The sequence below is a fragment of the Limanda limanda genome, chromosome 19 (assembly GCF_963576545.1).
Source record: "Limanda limanda chromosome 19, fLimLim1.1, whole genome shotgun sequence".
Lineage (NCBI taxonomy): Eukaryota > Metazoa > Chordata > Actinopteri > Pleuronectiformes > Pleuronectidae > Limanda > Limanda limanda.
Window position 1 is genome coordinate 7432896 of NC_083654.1, and position 26204 is coordinate 7459099.

The following is a 26204-nucleotide window of genomic DNA, read 5'->3' on the forward strand; positions in this document are numbered from 1 at the left end:
TCCACACTTTATATTAAGATGGGTGATACTCCCTTCACTTCCTCCCACTGCGAAAAAATTAAGCTAAAATAATCCGGATGCGTGGTCATGTTGTGCTGGTTGCTTAATTTTGAGCCAGGCCTTGCTCAGTGGAGTAGAGCCAATCATGATGGTTCAACTACTTTTTATAGCATCAAATAACTGATTTAAACCAAACTTATCAAAAACATGAACTTGAGGTTGATAACAACTACCTAAAATGACAGAAACCATATTTGAGAACAAATTGTTCCATGTGTACTGTGGAGGAGGTGGAGTTTATGACCTATACTGCTCTCAGCCACCAGGGAGTGATAAAGATCTTGTAGCTCTACATCATGTGTGTGCGCGTGTGTGTGGGGGAGACGATCACATTTTAGCAAGATAGAAATTAGACGCACAAATAAAAAGTTCCACAGAGTCATAAAATTGACACAAAATAAAGACAAAGGAGACACAGCACCGCCCTGGTTTAACTCGCTAAAATAGCTTTATAATAATCATATTAATAGTAATAATATTAGCCATTAAAAAATGTTTTGACAACGTTGACAGTGTTACATTCTGTGTTGGGGTAAACCACGTCACAGTGTGCCATCTCTCTGGGCTTTAGCGCTCGCAGACGTGCTCCTCGGACACATCTAGATCCATAAAACATACCAGATCAATTAATAAATTTGTATGTACAAAATGCGAAATCACAACACAACAAACAAGAGTCATGATTCAGTCTTCACTGTGCAACCCCCTCCCCTCTGGCCGTCGCAAAGTCAAGACCGCACCTGTCTCCCCTGTCAGCCGTGGTGGTCTCATGCATCTTGTGTATCCACTGGTGGCATCAACGAAACAAAGTTCATATCTTATGGCATCGCTATTGCTATATGCTCCGGTCAGTTTCATTTTACAGGAGGAAAAAAAACACTTCATGTTTGTATGTACAATATGCTGTCTTGGCACTGGATCAAATGCGTATAAAAGAAGAGAACTCAAGGATAAAGCGGAGCTTAAAGACAGAAAAGCTCGCTGTATCAAACCCGTCTGATTAAAATCATGGTGTTCAGTGAATAGACAGGGGAGGAGGACAGGTGGACAGAGAAGAAAGAGACTATTTAGTTCTTGCTACATTACTGTATAGAGTAGAATACAGAGAGTGGAGAGTCTGTGTCAGTGCGGTGTCCATGTTTGTCTTTCATCTTCTGGCACAATTAAAAGTTCAGTGGAATAAAAGCTCATGGAGAAACAAGCTATAATGTCTGAATCCTCCTTTCAGTCCATTCTCCTCTTGTGTTGATCTCTCACTCCACACAGGAGCGTCCATCATCCATCCCAGAGAGGAAATGTCTTCCCAGAGTTAGTGTCAGTTTGCTTTACTTCAACTCCATCTCCTTAGTAGCAGCGATTGAAGACTCATTATCATAGATTCAACTCATCTCTTTTTGTTATCAGACACGAGACTTGCCCTTGAATACAGGACACTGTTTACCCATAGCTATAACTGACAACACCATTTATATTAATGAGAGTGGTGGCAATAATTAATCCTTTAATGACAATAATCATACTAATAATAATCATTTTTGTAATAACAATATATGTAATATTGAGAAGAGCAATGTCCATTGGCAACATGTATTTACAGTCTTGTAAACATGAGGGTGGCAGGGTGATCGTTGTTTCTTGTTAATTACACAGTAATTGCTCAGTTGTCTCTGACCCACTTGGTGATCAGCACAAACGCAGCTACACCTCAGCGCTGAAGGCACATCGGAGTTTCAGTTTAACTTCGTCTTGACTGTGAGCTGCTCTGGAGGCGGAGGGAGAGTCAAACCTCAGAGAGGAAAAATTGAAACATGTTTTAATGGGGTACGGTCGAAGTTAAACAGTTGTGCTGATTTCTTTAGGTTTTTATAAAGTCAGACCTTGTTTTTGATACTTTTTCCGTAACTGCCAATAAGTATATTTATATCCTGTTAAGCTGTCAGTTTTCAGTTTGAGTTTGAGGGGTTGAATTTATATTCATTCGGGATTCACAATAAATGATGCATGTTTGTACATAATCCAGCAACACTTTGTCTATATTATATCTATATATTATCTTTAAAAATATTGATACCAATCTCATATAAGTCAACTTTTCATCCAGACTAATTTGTTAAGATAATTCGAGGAAATCAGCATTTTACCATGCATTCATCCCCTAACATTTTGGAGTTGAGTGCATCAAGGTAAACAGTTTGCCTGTCTAGTAATTGCAAAAAAATAATAATTATTGCTTTTACGTTTTCCTTGTATTAAACTGAGGAATGTATCAGTCTGCTAATTGGTCCACACATCTTATTTTCTTTCTGCAGGCGCGTAATTCAATATCACAAGCTTCATGTTCATCATAATTTATTAGCTTAATCTGTTTCCATTTCATATCACATCACATTTTTTTTATTGATGGTAATACTAGAATTTCCCCGTTTTCTAATGTTAGGTGGGTACATTGAACATGTGTTGCAACAGGGTAGGCCCCAAGGTCAGAGAGGGGACCCCAAGAAAAGTGGATTATGTTAGTCCACAGCGATGGCAATATTGTGAGAACCCCCATAAATTCTATATGTACACAAGACTGCAAGATCATCGCAATTTTAGAAGTTTGGTTGAACATCTAAATGTGTGTGTAAGATGTGTCTGGGAGGGTGGTGGGAGTTTTCACTTTAATTTCATTATTTTAGCATATTTATGTCTATTCACATTATGCACTTGTTTATTTTTTTGATAGTCAAATAATTGTTTGAAACTGTAATGATAATGATATAATGGTTTGGTTTCATGAGTTTCTTGAGGGGTTCCTTTTGCCTGGGGTCCCCAAAGTCCCTTGAAACGCTCCTGGTAGAAACACATTTATAGTTTAATCTAGTTCCTGCGAACATTAACATTGACTTTTGCTGCTAGTTATTTAAATGCCTTTCAGTGCTGACACAGGTTGAGAGTGATTGCTCACTGCAGACCTGCAGACATTGATAGCACAAGAACCAGCCTCAGCTCATAGCCCTGGTTCCATAGCTGGAAAAACCGGTTCCGCTGCTGACTTCCGTTTTTCCTCCAGAGCAGCTCTGCCTCAGAGAAAAGTCAAACTAAAACTCAAATCTGCTGCTACAACATCCCTCCTGCTCTACCTTGTTGCAGATGCACAATTACCTGCTACAATTGAGCTATCACCCCCCCTCCTTCGCTGCCCTCCACTCATCCAGTCTCTGAAAATGGCTACTAGAGAAACTGGGCTCAGACAGCGAGCGTCCCCCTCCCTTTTTGTTCATATGGATCAACGTTCCTGCGGGACGGCTCTGGTCCTGTGTTTTCAGGGTCCGCCTGTTGTGTGGTTGCTAGAGAAGCCCCTGAGGACAGGGGCCAGGGGCTGGGGTCGGGGGGCTGTAGACTGCTAGAAACTGAGGTACTCGGAGTTGACATGTCCTTAGTGCTGTCCATGTGGGGTCTTTGCACTTCAGCACAAAAAGGGAGAGGTTCAAATAGTCTGGTGTGTCGTTGAGTGCTTGGATCATGTTTGTACAACTATACACCCAGGTGCTATTGTTAGCTCAGACCCCTGTATTTATACTGTGCAGATATATAGCAGGTACGATAGATACAGAACAAAAAAGAATGGAAATCACAACCACGAAAAAGTGTGTTTGCAATGGACCTGTTTCAAGGCAAGGTGGCTGGCTAACAACTCAACTTGTGATCGAGAGTACAGAGGAGAAAGTCAGCGAAAAACCGAAGAAGAAGTAGTAGAAGTTGCTACCGAGTATAAATATCCACCAAAGCCTCCTTGATTCCTGGTGTCCCTCAAGGCCCAAATGGAAAGGCCGTGCCATCCCTCTGCGTGCGGGTCCGAGGATTTGGAGGGTGGAGTCAAGAGTCCGTTCACAGTGGAGTAACAGTATAAAAGCAGGTCTTTGTGCTTTGTTCGAGGGCCGAGTCAGACACCACTGAGATGTTGTCAAGTGTGAGGGTGACACAGGTGAAGTGATGAGGGGATAAAAGGCTGCTCCGACACCCGCACTGCTGCAAAATGAATTAAAAACTAAGTCTGACTCAGAGCCCTTTTTTTTTCTTCTTCTTCTTTCATCGCCAGGGCAGCTTGTTTTACACAGAGGTTGTTCAATTGATCTGTCCAGATTCAAGTCAAAAAACGCAGACTGCTGATTCAAGGTTTCCAGTGTTACCGTCCTCCGAGGAGAGAATCTTTGTACAAAGCAGTGACTCATTGAAACAACTGCACTGTAAAACTCTTGTAATTTTTTTTTCAATCACACCCAAAAAAAGCTTTGTCAGCTACAAAATTTTGCTCAACTTTTATCGGTCCAAAACAAAAAAGAGATTCTGCTAAATTTGTCACAAAACATGCAGTATCAACAAAGTCTGCCAGTTGTATGTGAGTATTGCAAGTGAAGGTGAGGGAGACAAAGGATGGCGTGTCAGTACAATAAAAACATTTTCTATAACAGTATGCTCTGCAGCTTTTCTGCAGATTTTACTCCTATTTACATATCTTTCTCTCTCGCTGTCATATAATATATATATATATGGACTGTAAACTGTTTTCAAAGGAAACCACCACATATAGCTGGTTAGGCACGTGTAGTTGGCTCTAAAGAGGAAATACAGGGAGGGGATACAGCAGTATATGTTGTTCGAACCACACATAGATATACAGTAGATCTAAGGAGGATCATACTTGGCAATAAACACTCTTGCCAGTTATACCCTGTGAACCTGACCCAGCACTCACAAACTTAAGATAATAATCATTATTTAAAAGTATTTTTCACATATACTGAGTCTGAATATGCCACACAGCTGAAGTTTCACACAATGCTATAATCTATCGTAATAATAATACTGTAGTATTTCACATTTGATATATGCTTCTTTTTTGTACATATACTGTACTCAATAGTCTCTACTAATCTAGAAATGTAGATTATATTATAAAATATACATCTCCCATTAAAATATCCCATTTTGCCGACACATTCCATCCAAATTTTAGAAAACGAATTAAACAGGTCATGCTTAAACATTTTTTCCGTGTGTGTGTGTTTAAAATGGATGATTTGGACTCGTCAGTAGTCACTGGGCCTCGTCACATGTCCCATTATTACACGCAGCCCGTCCACATTCGCACCACATACACACCAGCCTAGTGCACAACATCCATACAAAGCACTTAAATAGGAAACACGCGTTCTGACGCACATTGTGGAAATGAGACCCCTTCAAAGCTTTTTAAATCATGCTACACTTCAGTGGGAACACCGGGTGTTACGACTTCAGGAAGTCTAGTCAATAAACGAGGGCAGTACAGGGACACATAGTGCAACAAACATTCAGTGTAACTCCATTCACAACAAGGGGTACTTAATCTCAGCAATACACTATCTAGTTGCTTCCTTTCAATTAAATTCACAACCAGTGATTTCCTCTCATTGATGATTCTTTGGAAAGGGTAAGGAGGGAGCTACGCACAATGCGACTCCTTTTGTTTTATTCCCGTCAGAGAACTAATTCCATCTCTCATCAGCTGTGTGTGTGTGTGTGTGTGTGTGTGTGTGTGTGTGTGTGTGTGTGTGTGTGTGTGTGTGTGTGTGTGTGTGTGTGTGTGTGTGTGTGTGTGTGTGTGTGTGTGTGTGTGTGTGTGTGTGTGTGTGTGTGTGTGTGTGTGTGTGTGTGTGAGAGAGAGGATTGTACTTCAAGTTTGGTGGGTGGGTTCAACCCAGGACCTCGGCAGCTCACTCCTCCTTGCTTAGTGATCTACCGCCTTCTTAATTAAGTAAAAAAACATCACAGGGGACGTCCACTCAAACAATATTCATAAAAGAAAACAGGAACGAGCTGAAAAAAAGTTACAACAAAGAAACTGATCGTCTTTCATGGCTGTGTCATCAGGGCATCTGTTAATTTCTGACTAAAGTGGAAAAAAACGCTCTACGCACCACTCCTGTTGGTTTCGGTCCAAGTTTGACCACTTGGTGGTGCTATAGTCTCACAGTGAAGTAGGGGCCTTGCCAGTAAAGAGTCCTGAAAAGCCACCAAAATAAAAATCCCTTAAAAATATCCAGTAAACCCCCGACCCTGAAACTTCAGAAAGACTACATGAAGAGAAAACTGCAAACATTTTTTCCCTCTTTAGACTGTGATGCTCTCTAGTTGTCAAGGCTGTGATTCTATACTGCAAGAGCTCCTTTTGGCAAACATGAGTGTCCACACTATGTACAAATAGCACTTGCACATTCCAACAGCCTCACGGCTGAATGCTAAGAGTGGTCACACGGGATGCGGATGTGGGGGAATGAAGGAGAGAAACGGAAAGTTGCTTCGTATTCGTTGACCCAGGGCCTGGGTGGACAGATGGCACCTGGGTGAGAGGTGACAGCTGCGGGAGGCTCACGGTGTTTGGAGGATGTTCTTTGAGGATTGAGGACCATCTGACTTCAACAGCATATAAACTGATAGTGAGAGGGTCAAGCCTAGTGGTAGCATCGATGATTCAACTCGCTGTGATTTTCACAAACTCAATATGGAGCTAATTCTGCTGCAGGGATCCATACAGGGAGATTCTGCCAGAGGTTTTGTGCCTGTTAAGCCCTTTATTTTTCGGTGATGGAGAAGTGCTAGGTGAACACGCACAGGCATGCTACTACTGCGTGGACCTCTGCTGCCTATAAAAATGGACTGTTTGTTGGCAAAGTAGATGAAACAAATAAAGAAATCCAGAGAGTTAAAAAGGTCTGTAACTCAAATCTGCTAGCAACCATGTCAGGTCGAGGCCTCTGTGTCCGCAACATTTTCAAGACACTAAAATGGCTGTCATTGCTTGTTGAATGAGCAAGATATTGGCATTTGCAGATGTGAGAGAATGGAAATGCAGAGGGACAGCGAGCAGATGACCCGCACCAGATCCACAATGAGGGGCAGGTCAGTTTGAGGTGAGTGAGGGGGGTGGAGAGGGAGACACCACACTCCTGGTGTTCAGAGGCGAGTCTGGGCTTCGGGGATGTAAATCTCGATGCTGTCGGCGCTCTCCGTGGCCGAGTTCTGCCTGAAGGAGGCGGTTCTCTTGGTCTGCAGCAGCCTCCTCCTCGCTTCCGTCCTCTGACGATCCCCGAGGTCCAGGGACTTCTCCCTGATGGGCAAGGTGTGTCCGCCCACACGAGGCACCACCAGGCCCCCCGACCCACCTCCGCTGCCCAAGTCACCGGCGCTATCGGCCCGGAGGCTGCCGCTCACGCCACCCGCTGGCTTCTTTGGTAAAGGAGGAGGCAGCTTCTTGTCCTCCTTGCCCGTCGACGTAGAGACATAGATTTAACATGTGAACAGACAGTGGATATTTGTGTGTCGGGTAGTGAGGAAATGGTTTGGTAACGAGGCACAATAGGAATCCCGTGGCAAAAAGGTGGAGATATTGGGGTAGACAAGGAGAATGAGAAACCATGAAAACGAGAGGAAGAGTCGTGGAACAGGACATTACAAAAAATAGTTTCCCAGCATGCATTGGCATCAGGTCACATAAACAGATATGAAATGGGAAAGGAAAAACAAACAATAATGTAAAAAAACAAGAAGAAAAGGAGAAACAATTGTTAGTCTCTTATCAAGAATAATGTAGTTGATCAATGAGTCGTCTAACCTTTGTAACAGACAAGCAGCAATAAATACAAAAATTAAATTACAGTTAGAATAATTTCTAGCAGTTAAAGACTTTTTAAGGATTCACTTGGGCCGCTCCACCCAGCTCAGCTCAGCTCAGCTCAGTTCCTCTTGCTGTTCTGTATATTTGCAGCCTGCAAACGCTCGGAGGGCACGGCCATCTGCGCTACTCTTCTGCACATTGCCATCTTAGCTCTGGGGGATTGTTGAAGGGAAAGCTGGGCTGTTTGGATCCCCGGACGTCTCACCTTCTTTTCAGGTGGGAGCCTCCAACCAGAGTCCTTGAGCCTCTGGAGGTCCTGAAACCTGACCCTGACGTCCTCTATGTTGAGCTGGAGCAGGTCCCAGAAGCCTGCCAGGTCCTGAGAGGTGGGCTGAGGGTAGGCTGAAGGGTCCTGGGGGGGGCAGGGGGTCAGGATGGGACATGTGATGGGCGAGAAATGAATAAACAAGGATTTTTTAAAGAGAGAACCAGTTTCTTTTGTTTTTGCAGCCAATCTAATTTTTGCCTTTAGCAACATTGAATCTCGGCAAAACCACGCACCATGTGTAATGTGTGTTGTCATGAGTTTGCATGCGATCGCACACACTCACCACACTTTGTTGGCAGAGGCGGAAGAACTGCTGGACTTTCTGAGACATGAGCATCTGGGCGCTGCCAACTGCATTTCGAATCAGCTCAAGAACTAGGGAGGAAACAGCACATATGTAGTTTCAGAAAATCCAAGAATTATTCATTGCTCATCTTTTATCTCTAATCTTTTTCGATCCCCATCCCAAACTCACTCTCCTCGGGCAGCTCGTTCTCCTCGGCCTCTCTCTCCATGTTCTGGCACCAGCCCTCCATCCTCTCCACTTCTGTCTGAAGGAGGCGCAAGAAGAACTCTCCGTCCCTCATGCAAGGGGAGGCTCGGCCCGAGTCGGGCAGGCTGCGGGGGCCCTCCAGGGACGGTGTTCCCGCCCAGGCTCGCTCAGAGGTGATGGGCAGAGGGGAGTGGGTACGTGGGGGCAAGTGCGGGTGGGCATGGGGCCGCGGGTCTGCTGGGCAGGCCTCGTTGGGGTAGCCACCCTGAATAAAGTCCTGCTGAAATGGAAGAGAAAACTGTTGGTATTTGGACCGTCAGTAATGTGCTCTGATTAGAAACAGACAGTGCTACTACCAACCTTCTTTTCACTGTGACCCTCACCCTGTATCAGAGTGGTTGAAAGAAGGTAATTACAGCAAATGCACCAAACAACCCCACATTCAGGCACAGATCACGGAAGACTCTCCCACTGTCGCTTCTATCACAATGTTAGTGTCAGACTGTGAACTCTCTTTTTGTGGAGAATATAATTACAGCATGATATGAGGCCTGATCATGTGCATCACAGCTTTCCATTGTGTTAGTGTCTTCAATGGCTGCAATTCAAAGTGTCATGGATTAACCCTGTGTAACCTTGGTTTTACTGAAATTAATTTATCTTAAAAGGTTAAGTGTGTAAGATTTAGATGAAAGGGATTTCTTGGCAGAAATTTTATATAAAATATTCCCAGTGATGTTCTATCTAGTGTGTCATCACAAATCGAACCAATTTTTTTTTTGTTTATATGGTTTACATTTAAATCAGGAGCGGGTCCTCTCTACAGTAGCCCAGACTGGACAAACAAAACACCTTTTGAGTTTGTATGACAACCTAAGGCAACCACAGGTTTTCTCTCTTGTTTGGAAAGGGTGGGTGACGTGAGGTATTCAGCTGCAACATGCAACGTCACCACTAGATGCCACAACATCTTACATGCTGAACCTTTCATTAGAAAGAATTAGGATTTCACGTTAAAGTGGGTTTTTGACCACTAGAAGCACTAAAGGGCTGGCTTTAAGCGGGTTCTCCTTTTGTTTATATCTCGGGCACATGTATGCTACAGAGAGGAACAATCACATGGACAACACCATAGACTGGATGTAAAGATGGACGATATGACAGTTCCACAAAAGTGGAGCTAAAGTATCTTGATTACCCCCTGGTGGATGGCAGCAGTATAGGTCATAAACTGTAGCAGATGGGACATGGACCAGATACATTTTTCTCGAAGTTGTTTTCTGTTATTTTAGGAAGTTCTTATCACACTGATGAAGTGTTCCTTTTTCTGATACGTTTGGTTTTCATTTGTTTTATGCTACAACATAAAATCACGACTGGATGAGTGTACCTTGTTACCATGGCTCCATTCCATGAACGCCACTGGCACAGACTCTGGCTCCAAATGCGCAAGATGGCGGCATTCATTTGTGGTTGGTGGCGGGACGTGGAGACGCGTTGTGCATCTTGATATTCAGTCTAAGATTCAAACCATATTCATGCCAAAAGTTTCATTGCTTCCCCTGATTAACATTATTATCATGTTTATTGTCGTCTGCTAAAAATCATCAGAGCAATTTAATCTAATCTAATAGACCACCCTGTTGTTTTATTAGTTTCTGTTTCAAAATGTTTCAAATGATCCATTTAAGCAGGAATTCATTAGTGTAAATGAAGTTTGATGGTGTTTTACAACACTGTCCCGACTGTGCTTCATCTTCATTATGTGATATTTCGCCAGACAGATGTTCTGAAGGGAGTGTTTTTCTGGGTGACAGACCCACATAATGAACCAACTTATATTGAATGGATACTTAAACACAGTTTTTGATTAACTAAAGGTTCTGTTTCATGAATATCCATGAAGGGTATACTGTCATATTTGAAGCCAGCGTTGTTAAGTACTGCGAAAGCTAGAGAGCAGGCTAAAATGCAAACGATGCATCCCAGCCCCTCCCATCAGCCCTCTCGTCAAAGCTATTTCCCCAAAACAAAAGAGACAAATTTATTTATTGATGGCTTTCAGGACACAAAGAGGGTTTTAACAAATAAGATAAAAAGGTGTTTGAGAAGCAAATGACCAACCATCCTTTTGAGAAGGAGGTTTTCTTTCTAAGAATCTTAAGACAATTTCTCTCATAATTATTAGAATTCGAATAAATGAGGCACATCCACCATTAAGGTTAAACTGTAACTACATTCTTTGTCAATGTGACCCCCACCATGAAAGTTATATTGGTTCTGCTGTGTATAGAACTATTGGAGAAACTTCTTTACAGATGTTTTGCACACCACTGCAGCCCTACCTCTCTGTAGGCCCACTGTCCCTGCGTGTGGACGGTGCGGTGGCACTCCGCGTACTGACTGGCCGACTCGGGCTCCGACGAGTGCCGTTGGAAGGAGCAGCCGAACTGAAGACTCTTATCCTGCGTTGGCACGGCGATGCTGAGCCCCGGGAAGCCCTCAGGGTCCAGGTCGGCCTGCACGCTCGCCGTCACGCTGTTGGAGCGCTTGAAGCGAGCCCGCCTGCAACACAGGCCCGAAGCCACCCAGTCACTCAGAGTAATGCATGTAAGAGAAATATCTCTCCGATGATAATTTTTGTTTCTTCTTTGCACATTCCTGTTTAAGCCGGGCCAGTCACGCTGTCACTGCTATTCCCTCGCTTTTTGATAAATCCTGCTAAATCCTCTGGCATATGACGCAACGCTGTGTGCAAATGTCATGTCAGTGGACTCAGTGATGAGTGTTTACAAGTTTATATCCCACCTCCTCTCATCCGTCTTTGCTGCGTGATGAGGTGTGACTCAGATTTCTGTCCTATTTTACTCCCTCCACCAACGCCCCACTGTCATCCTCCGTGATTACAGGAGGTGGGGGACATTGTTAACAGGTGCATGATCACACACCGCTCGAGGTTTTCTTTCGGGAGCGTGTGAAGCTCCGAGTGTGTTTGTGTGCATCTGACCCGTAAGCGGCACCCGATATAATTAGGAGAAGGGCTGCATCATGTGGGAAAGTCATGCCGAGTGTATGATTTGCAGTAGTCATGGCTACCGTCACTAATGGCGAAAAACAAGACATTCTTGGAACAAAGTGTTACCGAGTTCAAGCTGTGATGTCTGATGAAATGTTAAATGAAATAATAGGATCTAGCCAAGAAATCAACCATAGGTGGCTGCACTGCAGGGCGCTGGGGAGATGGAGGCCTTTTCAAATTATATGTGGAGATTATTCACATAAATTAGCGCACAGAGATCACAAGCTCTTGATGAAACCACATATTTTGAAGGGGGAAAAGATGAATTAGCAAACAAACAAAATGCAGATCTTACATTGTGTCCATAATTAAGGAAAATCAAATGCCACATTGTTATTATGTCCCTACTTTGAATTTTTTGTAAACTTCCGTTACCTTTTGTCGTCTTCCACCTGGACCCCTATAGAGTGGACCTCTGTCAGAGCTTTACACTCTCCCTCTGAATCGGACAGGGTCCCCGAGCTGTCAACCTGGAACACAAAAAGACACAAAGCACCAAACTCAGACCGAAGAGCTATTTGCTGAAACACATGGACTAAAGATGCCACATACAAGTTCACTTTTTTGGTAAATGTGCTTTTACCAGCACCACTAAATCTGACCCGAGTTCAGGAGGAAGACGCCATCTCCAGTTTAAGAGTCGACTTAAAACCTTCCTTTTTGATAAAGTTCATAGTCAGAGCTGGTTCCTGTCTCGGTCTTCTTCCCCTTCTCCCTCTTCATCACATAAATGTCTAATCAATACATGTTACTGACTCGACTTCTTCCCCGAAGTCCATGTGCTGTATTGTTGCAGATCAGGTTTCGCTGCTGCGGCCACATCATGGAGACATCTGATCCTGGATTATGATTACAACTAGATTGCTTTGATAAACAATATGCCTACTCACATATACTACTATTCCTGGCTATACCGCTACTACATTACAATCGATATACCCCTCCATTTATGTTAGAGACTCTCATTTCTCATGAATGTTGTAAATATTGTTATTTTGTTTATTTGCTCTGCTACACATGACATCTATGGCACGTCTGTCTGTCCTGGAAGAGTGATTCCAGACATTTTTTGGAGGGATGTTTTTCCCCACTCGCGTCGAGGGTTAAGGGCAGAGGTTGTTGCATCTTGTGAAGTTCAATGAGGCTAATAGTGATTTGGGAATGTGGGCAATATTGTCTTATTATACCTTTTTTTAAGACAGGCAAAAGCCTAAATGTAAAAAAACCAACAGGTTACAACAAGGGAAGAACTGCAGAGATGCTAGCAGGCAGATTTTGCTCCGGAGCTAAGTTAACTGGCTTCTGGCTGTAGCTTCATATTTAATAGGCACACATGAGAGTATGAGAGTGAATTGATCTTCTCTCATCTAGCTCCTGGCCAGGGGCGAGTCCAAGATTTTTTTTAAATGAGGTGGCACTGGAGGAGGGGCCCCTGGGAAATCAGAAAACTCTTTCTGAAATAAATACGGTGTTGAAAAATGACTAAGAAAACACCGGGGTGATTTTCACATCTCCTGCCAGCTGTTTAGACAGGTTTAGACATTTCCCCAAATATCAAATTATTGCTTTAAATGAGTGATAATATGTTATTATGTTTAGAGGGGAGGGGCAGAGCAGTTTCCAGCTCTAGTTTCAACATGTGCCTACATTGTCAGCCCTATGTCAGTGCTGGAATGATCAGTCAATGAACAGAAACATTTGAAAAAAATTTAAATAAGTGTTATAAAGCAAATATGATCAACATTCTCTGGTTTAAGCCTCTCCAATGTTACAATTGACAATTTTTTTTATCACTGCAACTTGAATTTCTTAGGATTGTGGATGTTGGACCGACGAAACAAGGGTCCTTACTCACCTGTACAGCTATTGATGGACTCCACTTTCTTCTTCCTTCATCCTGCCCTGCAGCTTTACACAGCACTAGGCTGTTCTGAGGCAGAGAGACTGATTTCCCCAGGCTACCCCCAGCCCTGCCATCCCTCTCTCTGGCCGGCCTCGGTGGTCCCTCCAGTAGGCTGTCAGCTGAGCTGCTGTGTTTGGCTCTCACCCCGACTCCCGGACCCCCTCCGTAGGGTACCAGCTCCCGTGAACCCCTGACCCCGTCCAGGCTCTCTGCCGAGTTACTGTGCTGTCGGGAACGTCCGGAGCCCGTGGCGGTGTAGTAGCCCCCCCTGGAGGTGCGACCCGAGGGTCCGTCAGAGCTGCCCATGTCCACGGAGTTGCTGTGCTGCTTCGGGCGCCCGGAGACCGAGGTCAACTGTCCGCTATTCTGGAAGTAGGCGTCCTGGGTGGACTCGGTGCTGCTCTGGGCCCGCACCGAGAGAGAAGACTTGGACATGCGAGGTGGGAGTGGGGGAGGAGCACCTTTACGATAAGGAAAGACTGAAGTGTCAGGAGAGTGGGAGAAAGGGAGACAGAGGCAGAGTGGGCAATTAAAAGCAAAACGGGAACTTTCTGAACAGGGACGATGGGGAGGTGGATACTTACAAAATGAACAGACTGGAAGAAGAAGGTGAAAGGATAGATGGTGTGAGAAAAGAGGGACATTTATTAAGGGGAAAGGAGGTGTACCAAAACAGAGAGAGAGAGAGAGAGAGATAAAAACAACAAAACCATTAAGAAATAATGCCAGTGTGACAAAAAGATTTTAAAAAGCAGCTCACAATTTCTTTTAACCAAAGAAAGTGTGAATTTCAGTGGGAGGCAGAGAGCAAAGGGGTGGAAGAGACAGACATGACAGAGGCGACAAAAGGAAACCTCTTCCCCTGAGCGAACTTAACTCTGCTTCATAGGAATATCAGGCAATTTCCTGAGAGAAATATTAAAATGAGAAGTGCAGATTCCGTCTCTTCTTCCTCACAGCTCCAATCAAACGTATACACACACACACACACACACACACACACACACACACACACACACACACACACACACACACACACACACACACACACACACACATCTGATGCTCTGAGCTGCAGTGCGTGTGCAGTGGCAGATAGAGGACTTTTTTAAATCAGGGGCGATGATGGAGCCACAATTTACAGGCCATTTATATTTCCAACATCCATTCACATTTGCTGATTCATTAAGGTGCACATTTAATTCATTCCTTGTTTACTGTTAGCTCAAAATGGCTTTAAGCAAAGCCACACATCATTGAATATATAATGTGTTCTTGAAAAATGCTTAGAAAAATAAAGCTAAGAAATTGTTTTATTTGATTTATTGGTAGCATTGTTAGTAAGTGGCAAGTTTCTAAAAAATACCAAAAAACATTACTGACAGGACAGGGGCCCTTCAGGGGCCAATCAGATTTCAGCTTGGGCCAGTGCCCCCCCTGGCCCTGCGCCTGGATGCGCCCCTGGGTGTGTTTGTATTTAAGCTTGTGTACACTTCATGTGTTTTTTGACACTTCACAGTGGCTTAAATAAATCTCAGAGGGGATTTGCTGGTCTAAGCTGAAAAAAAATCCTGTGAGGCACCGTGTGGCCCTGCAGTCAACTGTAAAAAACACACATAAGCAAATACACACGCTGTCCCACTCCCAGATAGAAAACGCAGATGAAGTGGATATCAGCGATGTCTCACTTCAAGAGTGACGGTGAAGGAGGAGAAGGCGAGGGGGAATGTGAAGGTGCCAGGTAGGGACACAGACGGAAAGGCAGAGAGAAAGAAGCAGCTGGAGACGCTGAGCTATCATGGTAATCATGAGCGTTCCGGTTTCCCCATTACCGAGCTGCAGAAACTTGCCATCACACAGGGGAGGGTGATGGCAGAGATGGGAGTGAAGACAGAGGTGACAGAGAACAAAGAGCGGCACAATCACATCCACACAAGCCAGCACACATATACATACAGTCAGTGTTGGGGAGTAACGGAATACATGTAACGGCGTTACGTATTTAGAATACAAATTATGAGTAACTGTATTCCGTTACAGTTACAAATTAAATAGATGGTATTCGGAATACAGTTACATTGTTGAAATCAGTGGATTACATGACGGTACTTCTCTGTTTCATGAGTTTATTCACTCTCTCGTAAATCCACCGGCGGCAAAGCCCCCAGGAAGCAGCTGGAGACCAGGGCTGCCGTAAGAGCGCCCGGACCCCCGGCGGCGTGAAGAAGCCTCACCGCTACCGGCTCGGGACCGTTACAGGCCCGGGACCGTGGCTCTGAGACAGTTCCGTCACTACCAGAAATCTACGGAGCTGCTGAACCGCAAGCTGCCCTTCCAGCGCCTGGTGAGAGAAGACCGACCTGCGCTTCCAGAGCTCCGCTGTCATGGCTCTGCAGGAGGCCAGCGAGGCACGCCGGGTTCACAACGGAACACCCCCCCCCCCTTTTTATCTTTATGACTGCTCGTGTGTCTGTATGGAGGGGCAGAGGGGGGCATTTAATAATGTGATTGGTAAAATTGGTAAAATTAAAACTCCAGGACAACAGAAGGAGAATACAAACTATTGGATGCATACTTTATCATTTATATCATATAAAATATCATCAATATCGTTTAAAATAATTTTTCAGTGTGTTTCATGGAGCGATACGCTCGCGTCAAGCGCAAAAAATAGACTCGACGCCGAAACGATCGCTGCACGGCGCGAGGCAGCCTTGGCGCAGGGGGGGGGGGCTTCAGCCTCCGGTGGGACCCGAACAGAGGAGTGGATGGGAGCCGGACATCCAGCTGGCCCGCCGCATCGGCGGAGAGAGAGTTTAGACTGCTGCTGCTCCACTGACTATAACAACGCCGCAATCATACACTTAAAATATGCAATACAAACTGGAAGTATTCCAAGTATTCAGAATACGTTACTCAGATTAGTTAATGTAATGGAATACGTTACAGATTACATTTTTGGGCATGTATTCTGTATTCTGTAACGGAATACGTTTTGAAAGTATCCTATTGAAACGTACGTCCTTCCCAACACTGCATACAGTACAGTCAGGACTGCAGAGGAGAGAGAGTGTGAGGTGAAAGATTACAGAGATTGAAGGAAATGAGAAGGAAAACATAGAAATGGATGCGCATACTTCATGCAGCTGTGCAGTGCCTGACTTGTGTGTGTGTGTGTGTGTGTGTGTGTGTGTGTGTGTGTGTGTGTGTGTGTGTGTGTGTGTGTGTGTGTGTGTGTGTGTGTGTGTGTGTGTGTGTGTGTGTGTGTGTGTGTGTGTGTGTGTGTGTGTGTGTGTGTGTGTGTGTGTGTGTGTGTGTGTGTGTGTGTGTGTGGAAACTTCTGTCGAGGTAAGCAGGCGCAAGCTGTCGTAAAATTCCTTCTCCCACTGTGTCTCCCACCAGGCTCCCACCACACAGACGGCAACCACACATTTCTCCAACACTAACACGCTGATTGAACCGCACCACACGCTCACACTCACCGGCCCCTCCCTTGATGCTTCCCTGGGGGCCTGACATGGAGAAGACGGAGAGGCAGTCGTCGTCCTGGGAACAGCCGGCCTGGATGGCGCGGACGTAGCTGTGGCTGCGGGAGCGAAACACGCCCGGTAGGTCCAGGGCCTCCACGGCTTGGGACTCCACCTCCCCAAACATGGTCTCACACACCGCCTCAAACTGACGGTTCAATGTGTCTCCCAGCTGGAGCAGAGGAATGAGTAAAGTTTGTATGGTTAATGAACTCACAGTGCGGGATGAGAAACAAATGAAGCAGGTGACTGGTTACCTGTGAGCTGGTCAGAGAGCGGGTGTAACTACGAGAGCGGGTGTGGGTTTTGGGCGTGGTCCGGCTGGTAGGGTAGGAATCTGTGCACTGCTTACACGAGTACCTGGATCAAACACATGACACCAAAAGTCCACTTTAATTATGACAGTATGTGGTGAAACCAGCTCTTATTTCCCACCTAGCTGAAATTGTATTCTGGCTGCAAAATCTCCAAACGTTTGCTTTGCGATTTTTGTCATCAACCACGAATATCAGATAAAATGTCACAGAGTCATGTTCACGTACAACCAGCAGGAGTCATTTTGAGTGTTATATTCCTGCGTTCCTGTGTCAAAGGAGAAAAACTGAAAAGTACTATACAATACAGTATCATTTAGAATTTGTGTATCTTGTAGGAAATCATTCTTAAAAAACAGAATATCGCTATTTCCATGTTGGATACACAGAAGTGCAGTTATGGAAGAAAAAAAAGGAAAAACAACAAACCTAACGTACTTTTCCGAAGAATTTAAAGACAATTTCTGAAGGTGTCTCTTACCTGATGTACATTGCCAGAACATTAATTTGTGTCTCTTTTTAATGACTGGACTTTGCTGATGTGATATAGAGTTTGGATTTGTTGATATATGTAGCAATCATTTCACTTATAATTCTTATTCCAATGTCAGACTGAATAATTGTAAGAATAAAAAGTTAATTGCTCTCGGAAAGGGACTACTTGTATCTTTATGCTGTGAAATTTACATCGGTGGTATAAAGTCGTCTGATAATTATCACAATAATATCCTTTACAAATTGTTCATGTATAGTGAAAGGCCCTCTTACGATAACGACATTAATAATAATCATGAGATCTGACCTCTGATCCATGCTGATGGATCGTCGGAAGGCGTCTCTCTGAGCGATCAGCGTGGACTTGGGCGAGGCCTTGGGGCTGGTGTCCGAGTCCACGCTGTCGTCATCACCCATGGCCTTGATGTAGCTACCGCTCCGCATGCGGCGGCATGGGATCTCTCCACCGGGTTCACCCGGGCCGCCGCCACCGTAGCCGCCTCCCCAGTCATCTGAGGGGACCTGAGAAACACGTTCACATGTTGACGAAGTGTAAAAATAAAGAGGCAGGATTGATCTGCCGTGTGGAGCAGTCACACGGCCCAGTTGGTTTAGTAAGATTCTCTGTTAATGGAAAAGTTATGAAACACAATGCAAAGTAATGTTAATGTCAGTGTTGCGATATTGGAGATATTTCCACTGCAGTGTCGGCAGTTTCTTCCCAATATCTGTTTTTTAAAGACTTGATTTCATCAATGAAAAATATTTCACACCTCAAACAGAAGGACAGTGATGACTCAGAAGTACAGTCCTGGCACACGTGCACACAGCGTTGTAATGTTGGCTCAAGCATGCTCATGCACACTATGGGGACAGACACTCACCCACACAAACACACACGTGCACATACAGTTTATGCATATACATAGCACGTGGCGTTAGAGAGAGAGAGAAAGGGACAAAGAGACTTACAGAGAGAGAGAAACTCTGACAGCAGGAGAAACACTGACGCAAAGGAGGAAACGCAGTGTAAGCCAGAAGGCGACAGACAGAGCAAATAGGCAAATGCACAAAAGCGTAGGTAGGTGAGCAGACGGACAGACAGGAAAGGCAGGTGGCGCACAGAGAGAGAGACAGATGAACAAGGTGACGAGACAAGAAGCAGGGAAGCAGACTTAAACGCACGGAGAGCAGGAAGACGGATGAGCGGACGAGAAGGAGTCTGATGAGAAAACAAAATGAAAACAACACACACATACACACATACATACGCACACACACGCACAGGGAAAACAACACACAGAAAACTAATAAAGAGCAATGAAACGAAACCATAATATTGGCTCCTATAGTTTCCACTGCAGTCCTTGAGTAAAATGTGTGACTTCTCATAACTATGTCATAATGTTAGTATATTCTTTAAAATATCATCTATATCTGATTTTGTTGCTTGGAGATTTTCTATAGACCTTAAGAGGACACACAGGGAATGAATTTGGAAAATATTTTCATACACATTCATTTGAGAATCTCCTGCTTTGTTCTCACATGGGCTCATTCAGAGAGAAACTCTGTTCACTCGGACAGGTTAGATCTGGCAAGAATTTGACACTTTTCCTGTGTTTGATAGTCGTAGATTATCAGATTTCAGGCCCAGCAAGTTGAAGAATGATGCCAAGCTGTATATCAGTTCAAAATACACCAAGGGATTAAAAAAAACAGCGCTTATCTTCAATATTTAGCGAGGAAACTTAAACCATCAGTAATCGGCAGCTCCTCTGGTTCAGGAAGCCAGGAATCATGAGGCATATCCACCGTTCAAGTTGTGTTTCAGCCAAGAGATTAATATTTTTTGTATTTTTCTCAACAGGAAAACCACTTCATTGCAGGGAAACACAGAGCCCAGCAGAGAGACCCACGTGTGGCTGCAGTCCAAATGACATAGTGCTTCTTGAAGTGGACGTTAAGTATCCACACAGCGTTGCTCACAAGTCATGATAGTGTAAATTTGTTAAATTCAAGTTTTGGTTTTAAATATGCAGCATTAGAAGGTAATGAAAATGTGTATAAATCCACAGATTATAAGAGATTTACAGAACTTAGTGACCTCAACATTCGGATACTGCAGAGGAGTTCGATATGTAAATGCATGTGTATGTGTCTGATTTATTTTCCAGTGTGATAAAAGCTTCAGTTTTTGCAAATGCTGTGAGGTGTGTAGTCTCACACACATGTGTCCATGAAAAAAAACACCTACACACACTGACTAACACACACACGTTCAGTCAAGGCCCCGGGGGGGTTGGCATCTAGCTGAGTGTGTGTTTTTAAGGTCATCACTTAAAAAGATGATTCAGCCTAATCTCCCGATCCCCCTGGCCTTCCACTATCTCTCTCATTTTCTCATCCTGCTCTTTCACTCCCCCTCTCACTTTGCCCCGTGGCGATCATCACCTCCTTTATCTCATTTCTATCCCTGAGCTTGCTCCGCTATCTCTGCATCCCTCCACCTCGCTCTTTCCCCCCTCCGTCTACGTCTCTCCCTCTGTTTATGTCTTCATTTCACTTTTGCTCCATATTCTTGTTTTTCTCATTTCTTATCTATCAGACACAGGCCGAGGGGGGAAGAGAGAGGCTTAGGGATTGGAGGGCACCGGGTTCTGATGCCACACATCGTGATTGCCTTTGACACCATGGGGGGAAAAACCTTACACATGTCCAACTGTAATTCAGACTCCGTCTTTTCGTGTTCCTTTAATTTTCACTTTGAGCTGCTTCACTTGAGCAGTGACCTGGTGTGGGCTTGTACAATCAGGTCAGGGTGTCAAAACCCGCCACCTCAACGGGTACTTGTAAATGTACTTGCTTTGTTATGAAAGAAAGTTTTCTTCTTTTTTTTGCACTTTAAATGTATTTACAGTTATATGAGTTGTGATCTTTTCCTTGGTTTGTTTTTAGGCTAAAATATTGTGTGGTGTGACATTTGTGTTAGCTCAGCACACCCGTCAGGTGTGATGTGTTTTGTAATTTTTTACTAAAGTAAAACAAAAAGTCAAAATGTTAAACCTGCAATAAATCAATTTTGGCGGCACAAAATCATGGGAAATAAGTTGCGAACACAAAACTAACATTGGAAGATTGAATGTGAACTGGAGGCTTTGCCGAAATTATAGGAATGGCTGGTGGCAAAGAACTATTCTTCTATTAAATGCTACAGAAGATGCTTAAAAGATTGTTATTGTTATGTGATTTGGTTGTAACTATTGATAACTATTTCTCAGGAGTCGATGTTTGTCTATAAAATAATATCCCCTCAACACACACTCACACTTATTCACATAACATACACACATATTTTACATTTGGATACGAATTTTATTTTAATTTGGCTATACATGTTGCTGTTTATTTGTTTACTTTCATAGGAAATTATATTATTTCTGCATGCCAACTTCGCATTATATAACTTTGTAAAATGTTACCTATATTAAGGCTGCAAAATAAGGGGTTGTCCTGCCTCCCTCTGCATTGTAGATTATTATTCCTAATGCTTTCTGTGTATTTTTTTATCTGTGTAAAATAAATCTTTGGAGAGCTGTAGGAGCTGGTGACAATTCTTTAACATCTACGAAGTCATCTGATCCAATATTAATGTTAAAATGTTCATAATACCTGCTTTAAACTCTGCTTCTAAACATGCGATTTTGAGTCTTTACACTCTATCTGCACCAGTCTGTCTGCAAAGATATTTCCAGACATTGCTTCACTCTGGCACCTGTGCTGCTGTTTGTCCTGATGTCTCTTCCCAGTGGAGTGGACATGAACAACTCTATATCTCCTGTTTCAGGAAACCGCCGGCTCTGAAGTCATGGATCAATCTGACTTAAGCACATCCCGAACGCCGAACAAAATTCTCTCCACACACCTTCGCGCCACTCCTTCGCAAAAACTGCAAGTGATGCCTGGAGATATGAGAAAAGCTGCAGTGGGGGGGAAGTTCATTTCATGTCCTAAGGTGGGAATGAGATGGTGTAGCCTGAGGCCCAGGAGCGAAATGTGTGGGGTTGTGTCCTTTGAAAACACTGACACGCACAGCCCTGCTCTCACTGTCTCTTCTATCAGCAGACCTCAGCTGCGTCTAAAGGATGAGAGTTGGAAAAACACCAGGGACTTCTTTGGCTACCTGCTGTTTCCGTAGAAACACAGCCTGCGTGGCGGCTCTACCTCTGCACAGCTGGAGGTTTGATGGTGTGTGTGTACAATTACATGTGTTTGTGCTCTCTCTCTGTAGATACCCTATAAGAACCATTAGCTTTTCATTTTAGGGTAATTCATAGAAAGAAAATAGCACGAGTTAGAGTTAGAGACAGAGTGCAGCACCTGGAAGTAAGAGCTGTAGGAGAGACATCAAATCATCTCTGCGTGGGTGAGAATCATTGTTTTCTGACTCACAGCGAAAATACCAAGACAGTCACTGACAGTGTTGCTCAGGTGGATATATCTAAACATTTCAACCTTTGGCTGTGTTTGCTCATTCTTAACCTGTCCCTTCATGATTTTTGACGTTTGAAGTTTTATGAAAAAAGAAACCTGTGTATGAACCGATAGAAAATTTAGCTCCAGTGAGAATTCATTGTTTGGTTAATCAAAGCTTAGGTTGATGCAAACAATTATTTGAGTTATGGGGATTTGCTATTTGTCCCCATAAGGAAAACAAGTCCCCAAATGGGTAATACCTGGACCAAACACACACACACACACACACACACACACACTGGTTGGCGGACACACACCTGCAGGTAGTGGAAGGTCCTCTCCTTCAGTTTGCTCTCCAGGGGTACAAGGGCTTTATTATAGGCTCCTCCCCTGCTGGACGGGTACACCTCCCTTGCCTGACTCACTGTCATGGCTGACCAGGTGCTCCTCTTCATTGAGTGGCCATGGTGTCCTTGGTGTCCTTGGTGTCCCCCTCCCTCAGGCCCAGCCAAAGCCATTGTGGTACATGCCACGCACTCCCCGGGCGGCGGCCCACCCCCGTGATCCTTGGGCTTCTTCATGGTGAGCTCCTGGATGGCAGCATCAAGGCTCTCGTGTCCACTGGGATACCCCCGTCGGCCTCCGCTCATCATGTAGCTGCTGTCGCTGTCCAGGTTGTCGTCAGAGCTCCACCAGCCCGCCGTCCTGCTGCGGTGGCGTCTGCCCGATTCGTGCCGCGAGTCTCCACTCTTGCTGCGCTCTCGAGACTTGCTCCTCCTGGTGGAGCGAGACTGGTGGCCTGAGTAGTGGCCTCCACCGTCCTCCCCTCCACTCCTGTGACCTCCTCCTCTCTCGCCACGGTAGTCCCCACCTCCTCTTGTGCCGTTGTATTCCCGCTTGGATGGTGCTTCCAGGGAATGGGACTTGGCAAAGAGGCGCTGCACCGAGTTGACTAGGTGACGGATGCGGGAGGGGCTTTCACTGCGTGGTTCAGCGCCCCCACTAGCAGTGCGCTGGTACTGCAGCGTGTGGAAACCATCGGGATGAAAGGGCACCTGCTTCTCGAACTGGTCACCCATATTCGGTGGAATGCGGTGCATCTTCCCTCCGTGGCCCGAGGTCAGGCACTCCTCACAAGAGTCAAAGGACTGGAGAGGTGGGTGCTGGGAGCGTGGAAACGTACCCCCACCAGAGTGGCTGTGGGAATGGGAGTGGGAATGATGCCTTTCCAGTGCCAGAGCCTCGGCATGACCCCCCGGAGGGTAGTACTGGCCGTCGCTGTGACCCTGGTAGTATTCTCTACCGGGGCCATCACAGTCCTCAGGCGGGCAGTGGCAAGGGCCTCCCCCGCCACCACCGGAGGAATGCTGGGACATGCTACGGCTGACATGGTACCCTTTCATAGGCGCCGGGGCGTGGTGGGCCGTCCGGGCCGAAAGGGGGCGCTGTTGGCGTGACAGGGCTGCACCGGTCTCACCTGGAGGCACAGAAGAAGTGAACTTTTAGATTCTGAATCTTGTGAACATAATAAAACATTCGGCTTATCAGATAATTGAATCTAGTGTTTTCAGTACTGTCCTGCCTTTATATTTTTGGATTCAAGATCTAAACAGGCAAAAACACATAATGTACAAGAGAAACCGCTCGATTTGTGCGAAAGGCAACAACAGAGATGCAATACCTTAAAGATATGATTCTGAGAGAGTACAGGTGTAAATAACTTATTTGATGTTTCTATGCTCTACTATATATGTGAGGGGCAGCGCAGTGTAGTTCGCCGGTTGATTTACAAATGAATCTCAACAAAAAGAATTAGACTCTGTAGATTGATGGCCGCAAATTGGAAGGATTTTTTTCCGCCCTGTTTTTGATTAACATTTGTATTGATGTTGCACTTCATTTTTTTACTCAACCGAAGACAAACAGCATTCATCCCGCAGGCGGCAATAAGCGGCCACAGACGGCTTTCTTCTTCTCATTCATCTCTGAGGCTGCTGGGCTAATAAATCAAGGATACTAGCCTCACCCCCCCACCCCCTCTCTCGCGGTATCTCTCCACCTTGCTCTCCCATTTAGCGCCTCTCCTTCCTCTCTCTCTCTCTCCCATTTATCGTTGTTGCATCCATCAGCCAGGCTCTTCTCCCTGTTGTCTGTCCGGGCATATTCACAAACGTCTGTGCAGCCAGTTACAGAGAGATTTCACTTTTTGAGTCGCAGCTGAGCAGAGCCACGATTCTCAATATTCAGGTGGGCCAGCAGAAACCAACGCTGCTGACGGCTCGACGGGATAAAACAAAACAAACGCAGGAAATGAAACCATTGTGCGTTGGCGAGCTGCAGAAATCATGTAGCACAATGCAAATTGTACTCGAGTTGCTGTAAGTCAAAGTAAACAGAATGGAAAGAGGATAAAGCCTTTTGTGTTTCGCCTTTTCATCACATGGATAACAACTCCGATTAAAATTCCAAACTTGGTAATCATGTATTTTATTGGACTGGCATTAATTGCTGTGGCTGTAATCACATCCTCTATTAACCATAATATCCACCGACTATATAATGAGTCACATGCTTCAAACTGTTTATAATGTGCACAAGCCTCTCCCGTCGCTTTTAGATTTGATTAAACTGTGATGAAATTATATGATGAAAGCCTGAATCGAGCCGCTCGACTAGATGGGATTCTCAGAGCGCCTGCGAGTGTGTGTTGTGCTCGTCTTTCTCCGTCTTTCACACAGAGATGCAAGATAAGGGACAGATGCTGGGGTAATCATTAAATTGAGCGTGGCCTGTTTGCCTTGATTGGGTGAATGAGAGCCGCCACCCAAGATGCTCCCCCACATCCTTCCGTGTCATTGGTGTAGCCGTGACGACGGCCCACACCACGTCAGTATCCCACTGTGCACAGATTTCAGACAGCTGTGGCACCTGGATGGACCGGGCCACATCACATTGACTCTGTGTGTGTGTCACTCATCTGTTTGTTTGTTGTACCACCCTTGTCCATGTGTTGTTTTGTTGTTCGTTGGTTTCCTTATTTATTTATGTCATTATCAGCAGGGTTACACAACATCTACATAATGGACAACAACACAACTGTTGAAGGATGGGCTATGGATCATGAAAGAACCCATTCAATTTTGATGCAGAAGTGGCCAAAATCACAAGAATCACATATGGACTACGGTGAAATGTTTGCATTTTGGCAAAGCAACTTTGGTGTCTTTGGTGCTTCTAACTATGCATACACATGTTAAAAAATGACAACCATTTTTTCCTATTTCTTTTTTTTCTACGTTATTATTTTTAGCTTTCAAGATGTCACAAGCTAAATCACTTGAGATTCATTGGCTTAATCTCTAACAATTCCTCACATTTTGCAAGCTTCTAATCCTTTTTCTTTATGCAACATTTACATCTGAAAAGTAACCACGAGCTAAAGGTGTCATATAAATGTCATGGAGTAAAGGTAGTTACTTCACCAAGGAGTTTATGTTTCCCCCCTTGTCCCTTTTTGTTTGTTGGTTGGTATGTATGTGTGTTAGGTGTTAGCAAGATTAAAATCCCAAAATAAGTAAAATGGATTGTGTCCCCTTGAGCACAAGTTTATTTTGTCTTAGAAGCAAGAACACGATATCAAATATTGCGTTCAGACAATTTTTTTTTGCAGTGTGTCACACTTGCGTGTCTGTGTCTGCTTTTGTGAAAGGGCGGCAAAGTGCTCTGCTCTGCCTGGAGGAGTAAATTAAACCATGTTCTGTTTATTATGAAGTCTTTGGCTTTGGAACAGGCTGTTGGCTAGGAGCTGTCAGTCAGAGTCACATGCACACTGACTGCATGAAGGCGTCCAAAAGACAACCCATGTGCGCAGAAGGTAAAGATAGCGGTTC

At 44.6% G+C, this 26204-nt stretch overlaps 1 protein-coding gene across 1 annotated transcript; it reads right to left on the reverse strand.

The window, feature by feature from the left end:
* Nucleotides 1-7038: 7038 nt before the first annotated feature.
* dlgap3 (discs, large (Drosophila) homolog-associated protein 3) lies at nucleotides 7039-23783 on the reverse strand. The gene is made up of 11 exons (XM_061093089.1): nucleotides 22632-23783; nucleotides 18146-18360; nucleotides 17287-17389; nucleotides 16985-17201; nucleotides 13455-13981; nucleotides 11975-12069; nucleotides 10866-11085; nucleotides 8503-8797; nucleotides 8311-8402; nucleotides 7965-8111; nucleotides 7039-7344 (listed from the first exon to the last, which is right to left on the reverse strand). The coding sequence occupies exons 1-11, from the start codon at nucleotides 23715-23717 to the stop codon at nucleotides 7039-7041; spliced, it is 3303 nt and encodes a 1100-aa protein (XP_060949072.1). The 5' UTR covers nucleotides 23718-23783.
* Between the last annotated feature and the right edge of the window lie 2421 nt (nucleotides 23784-26204).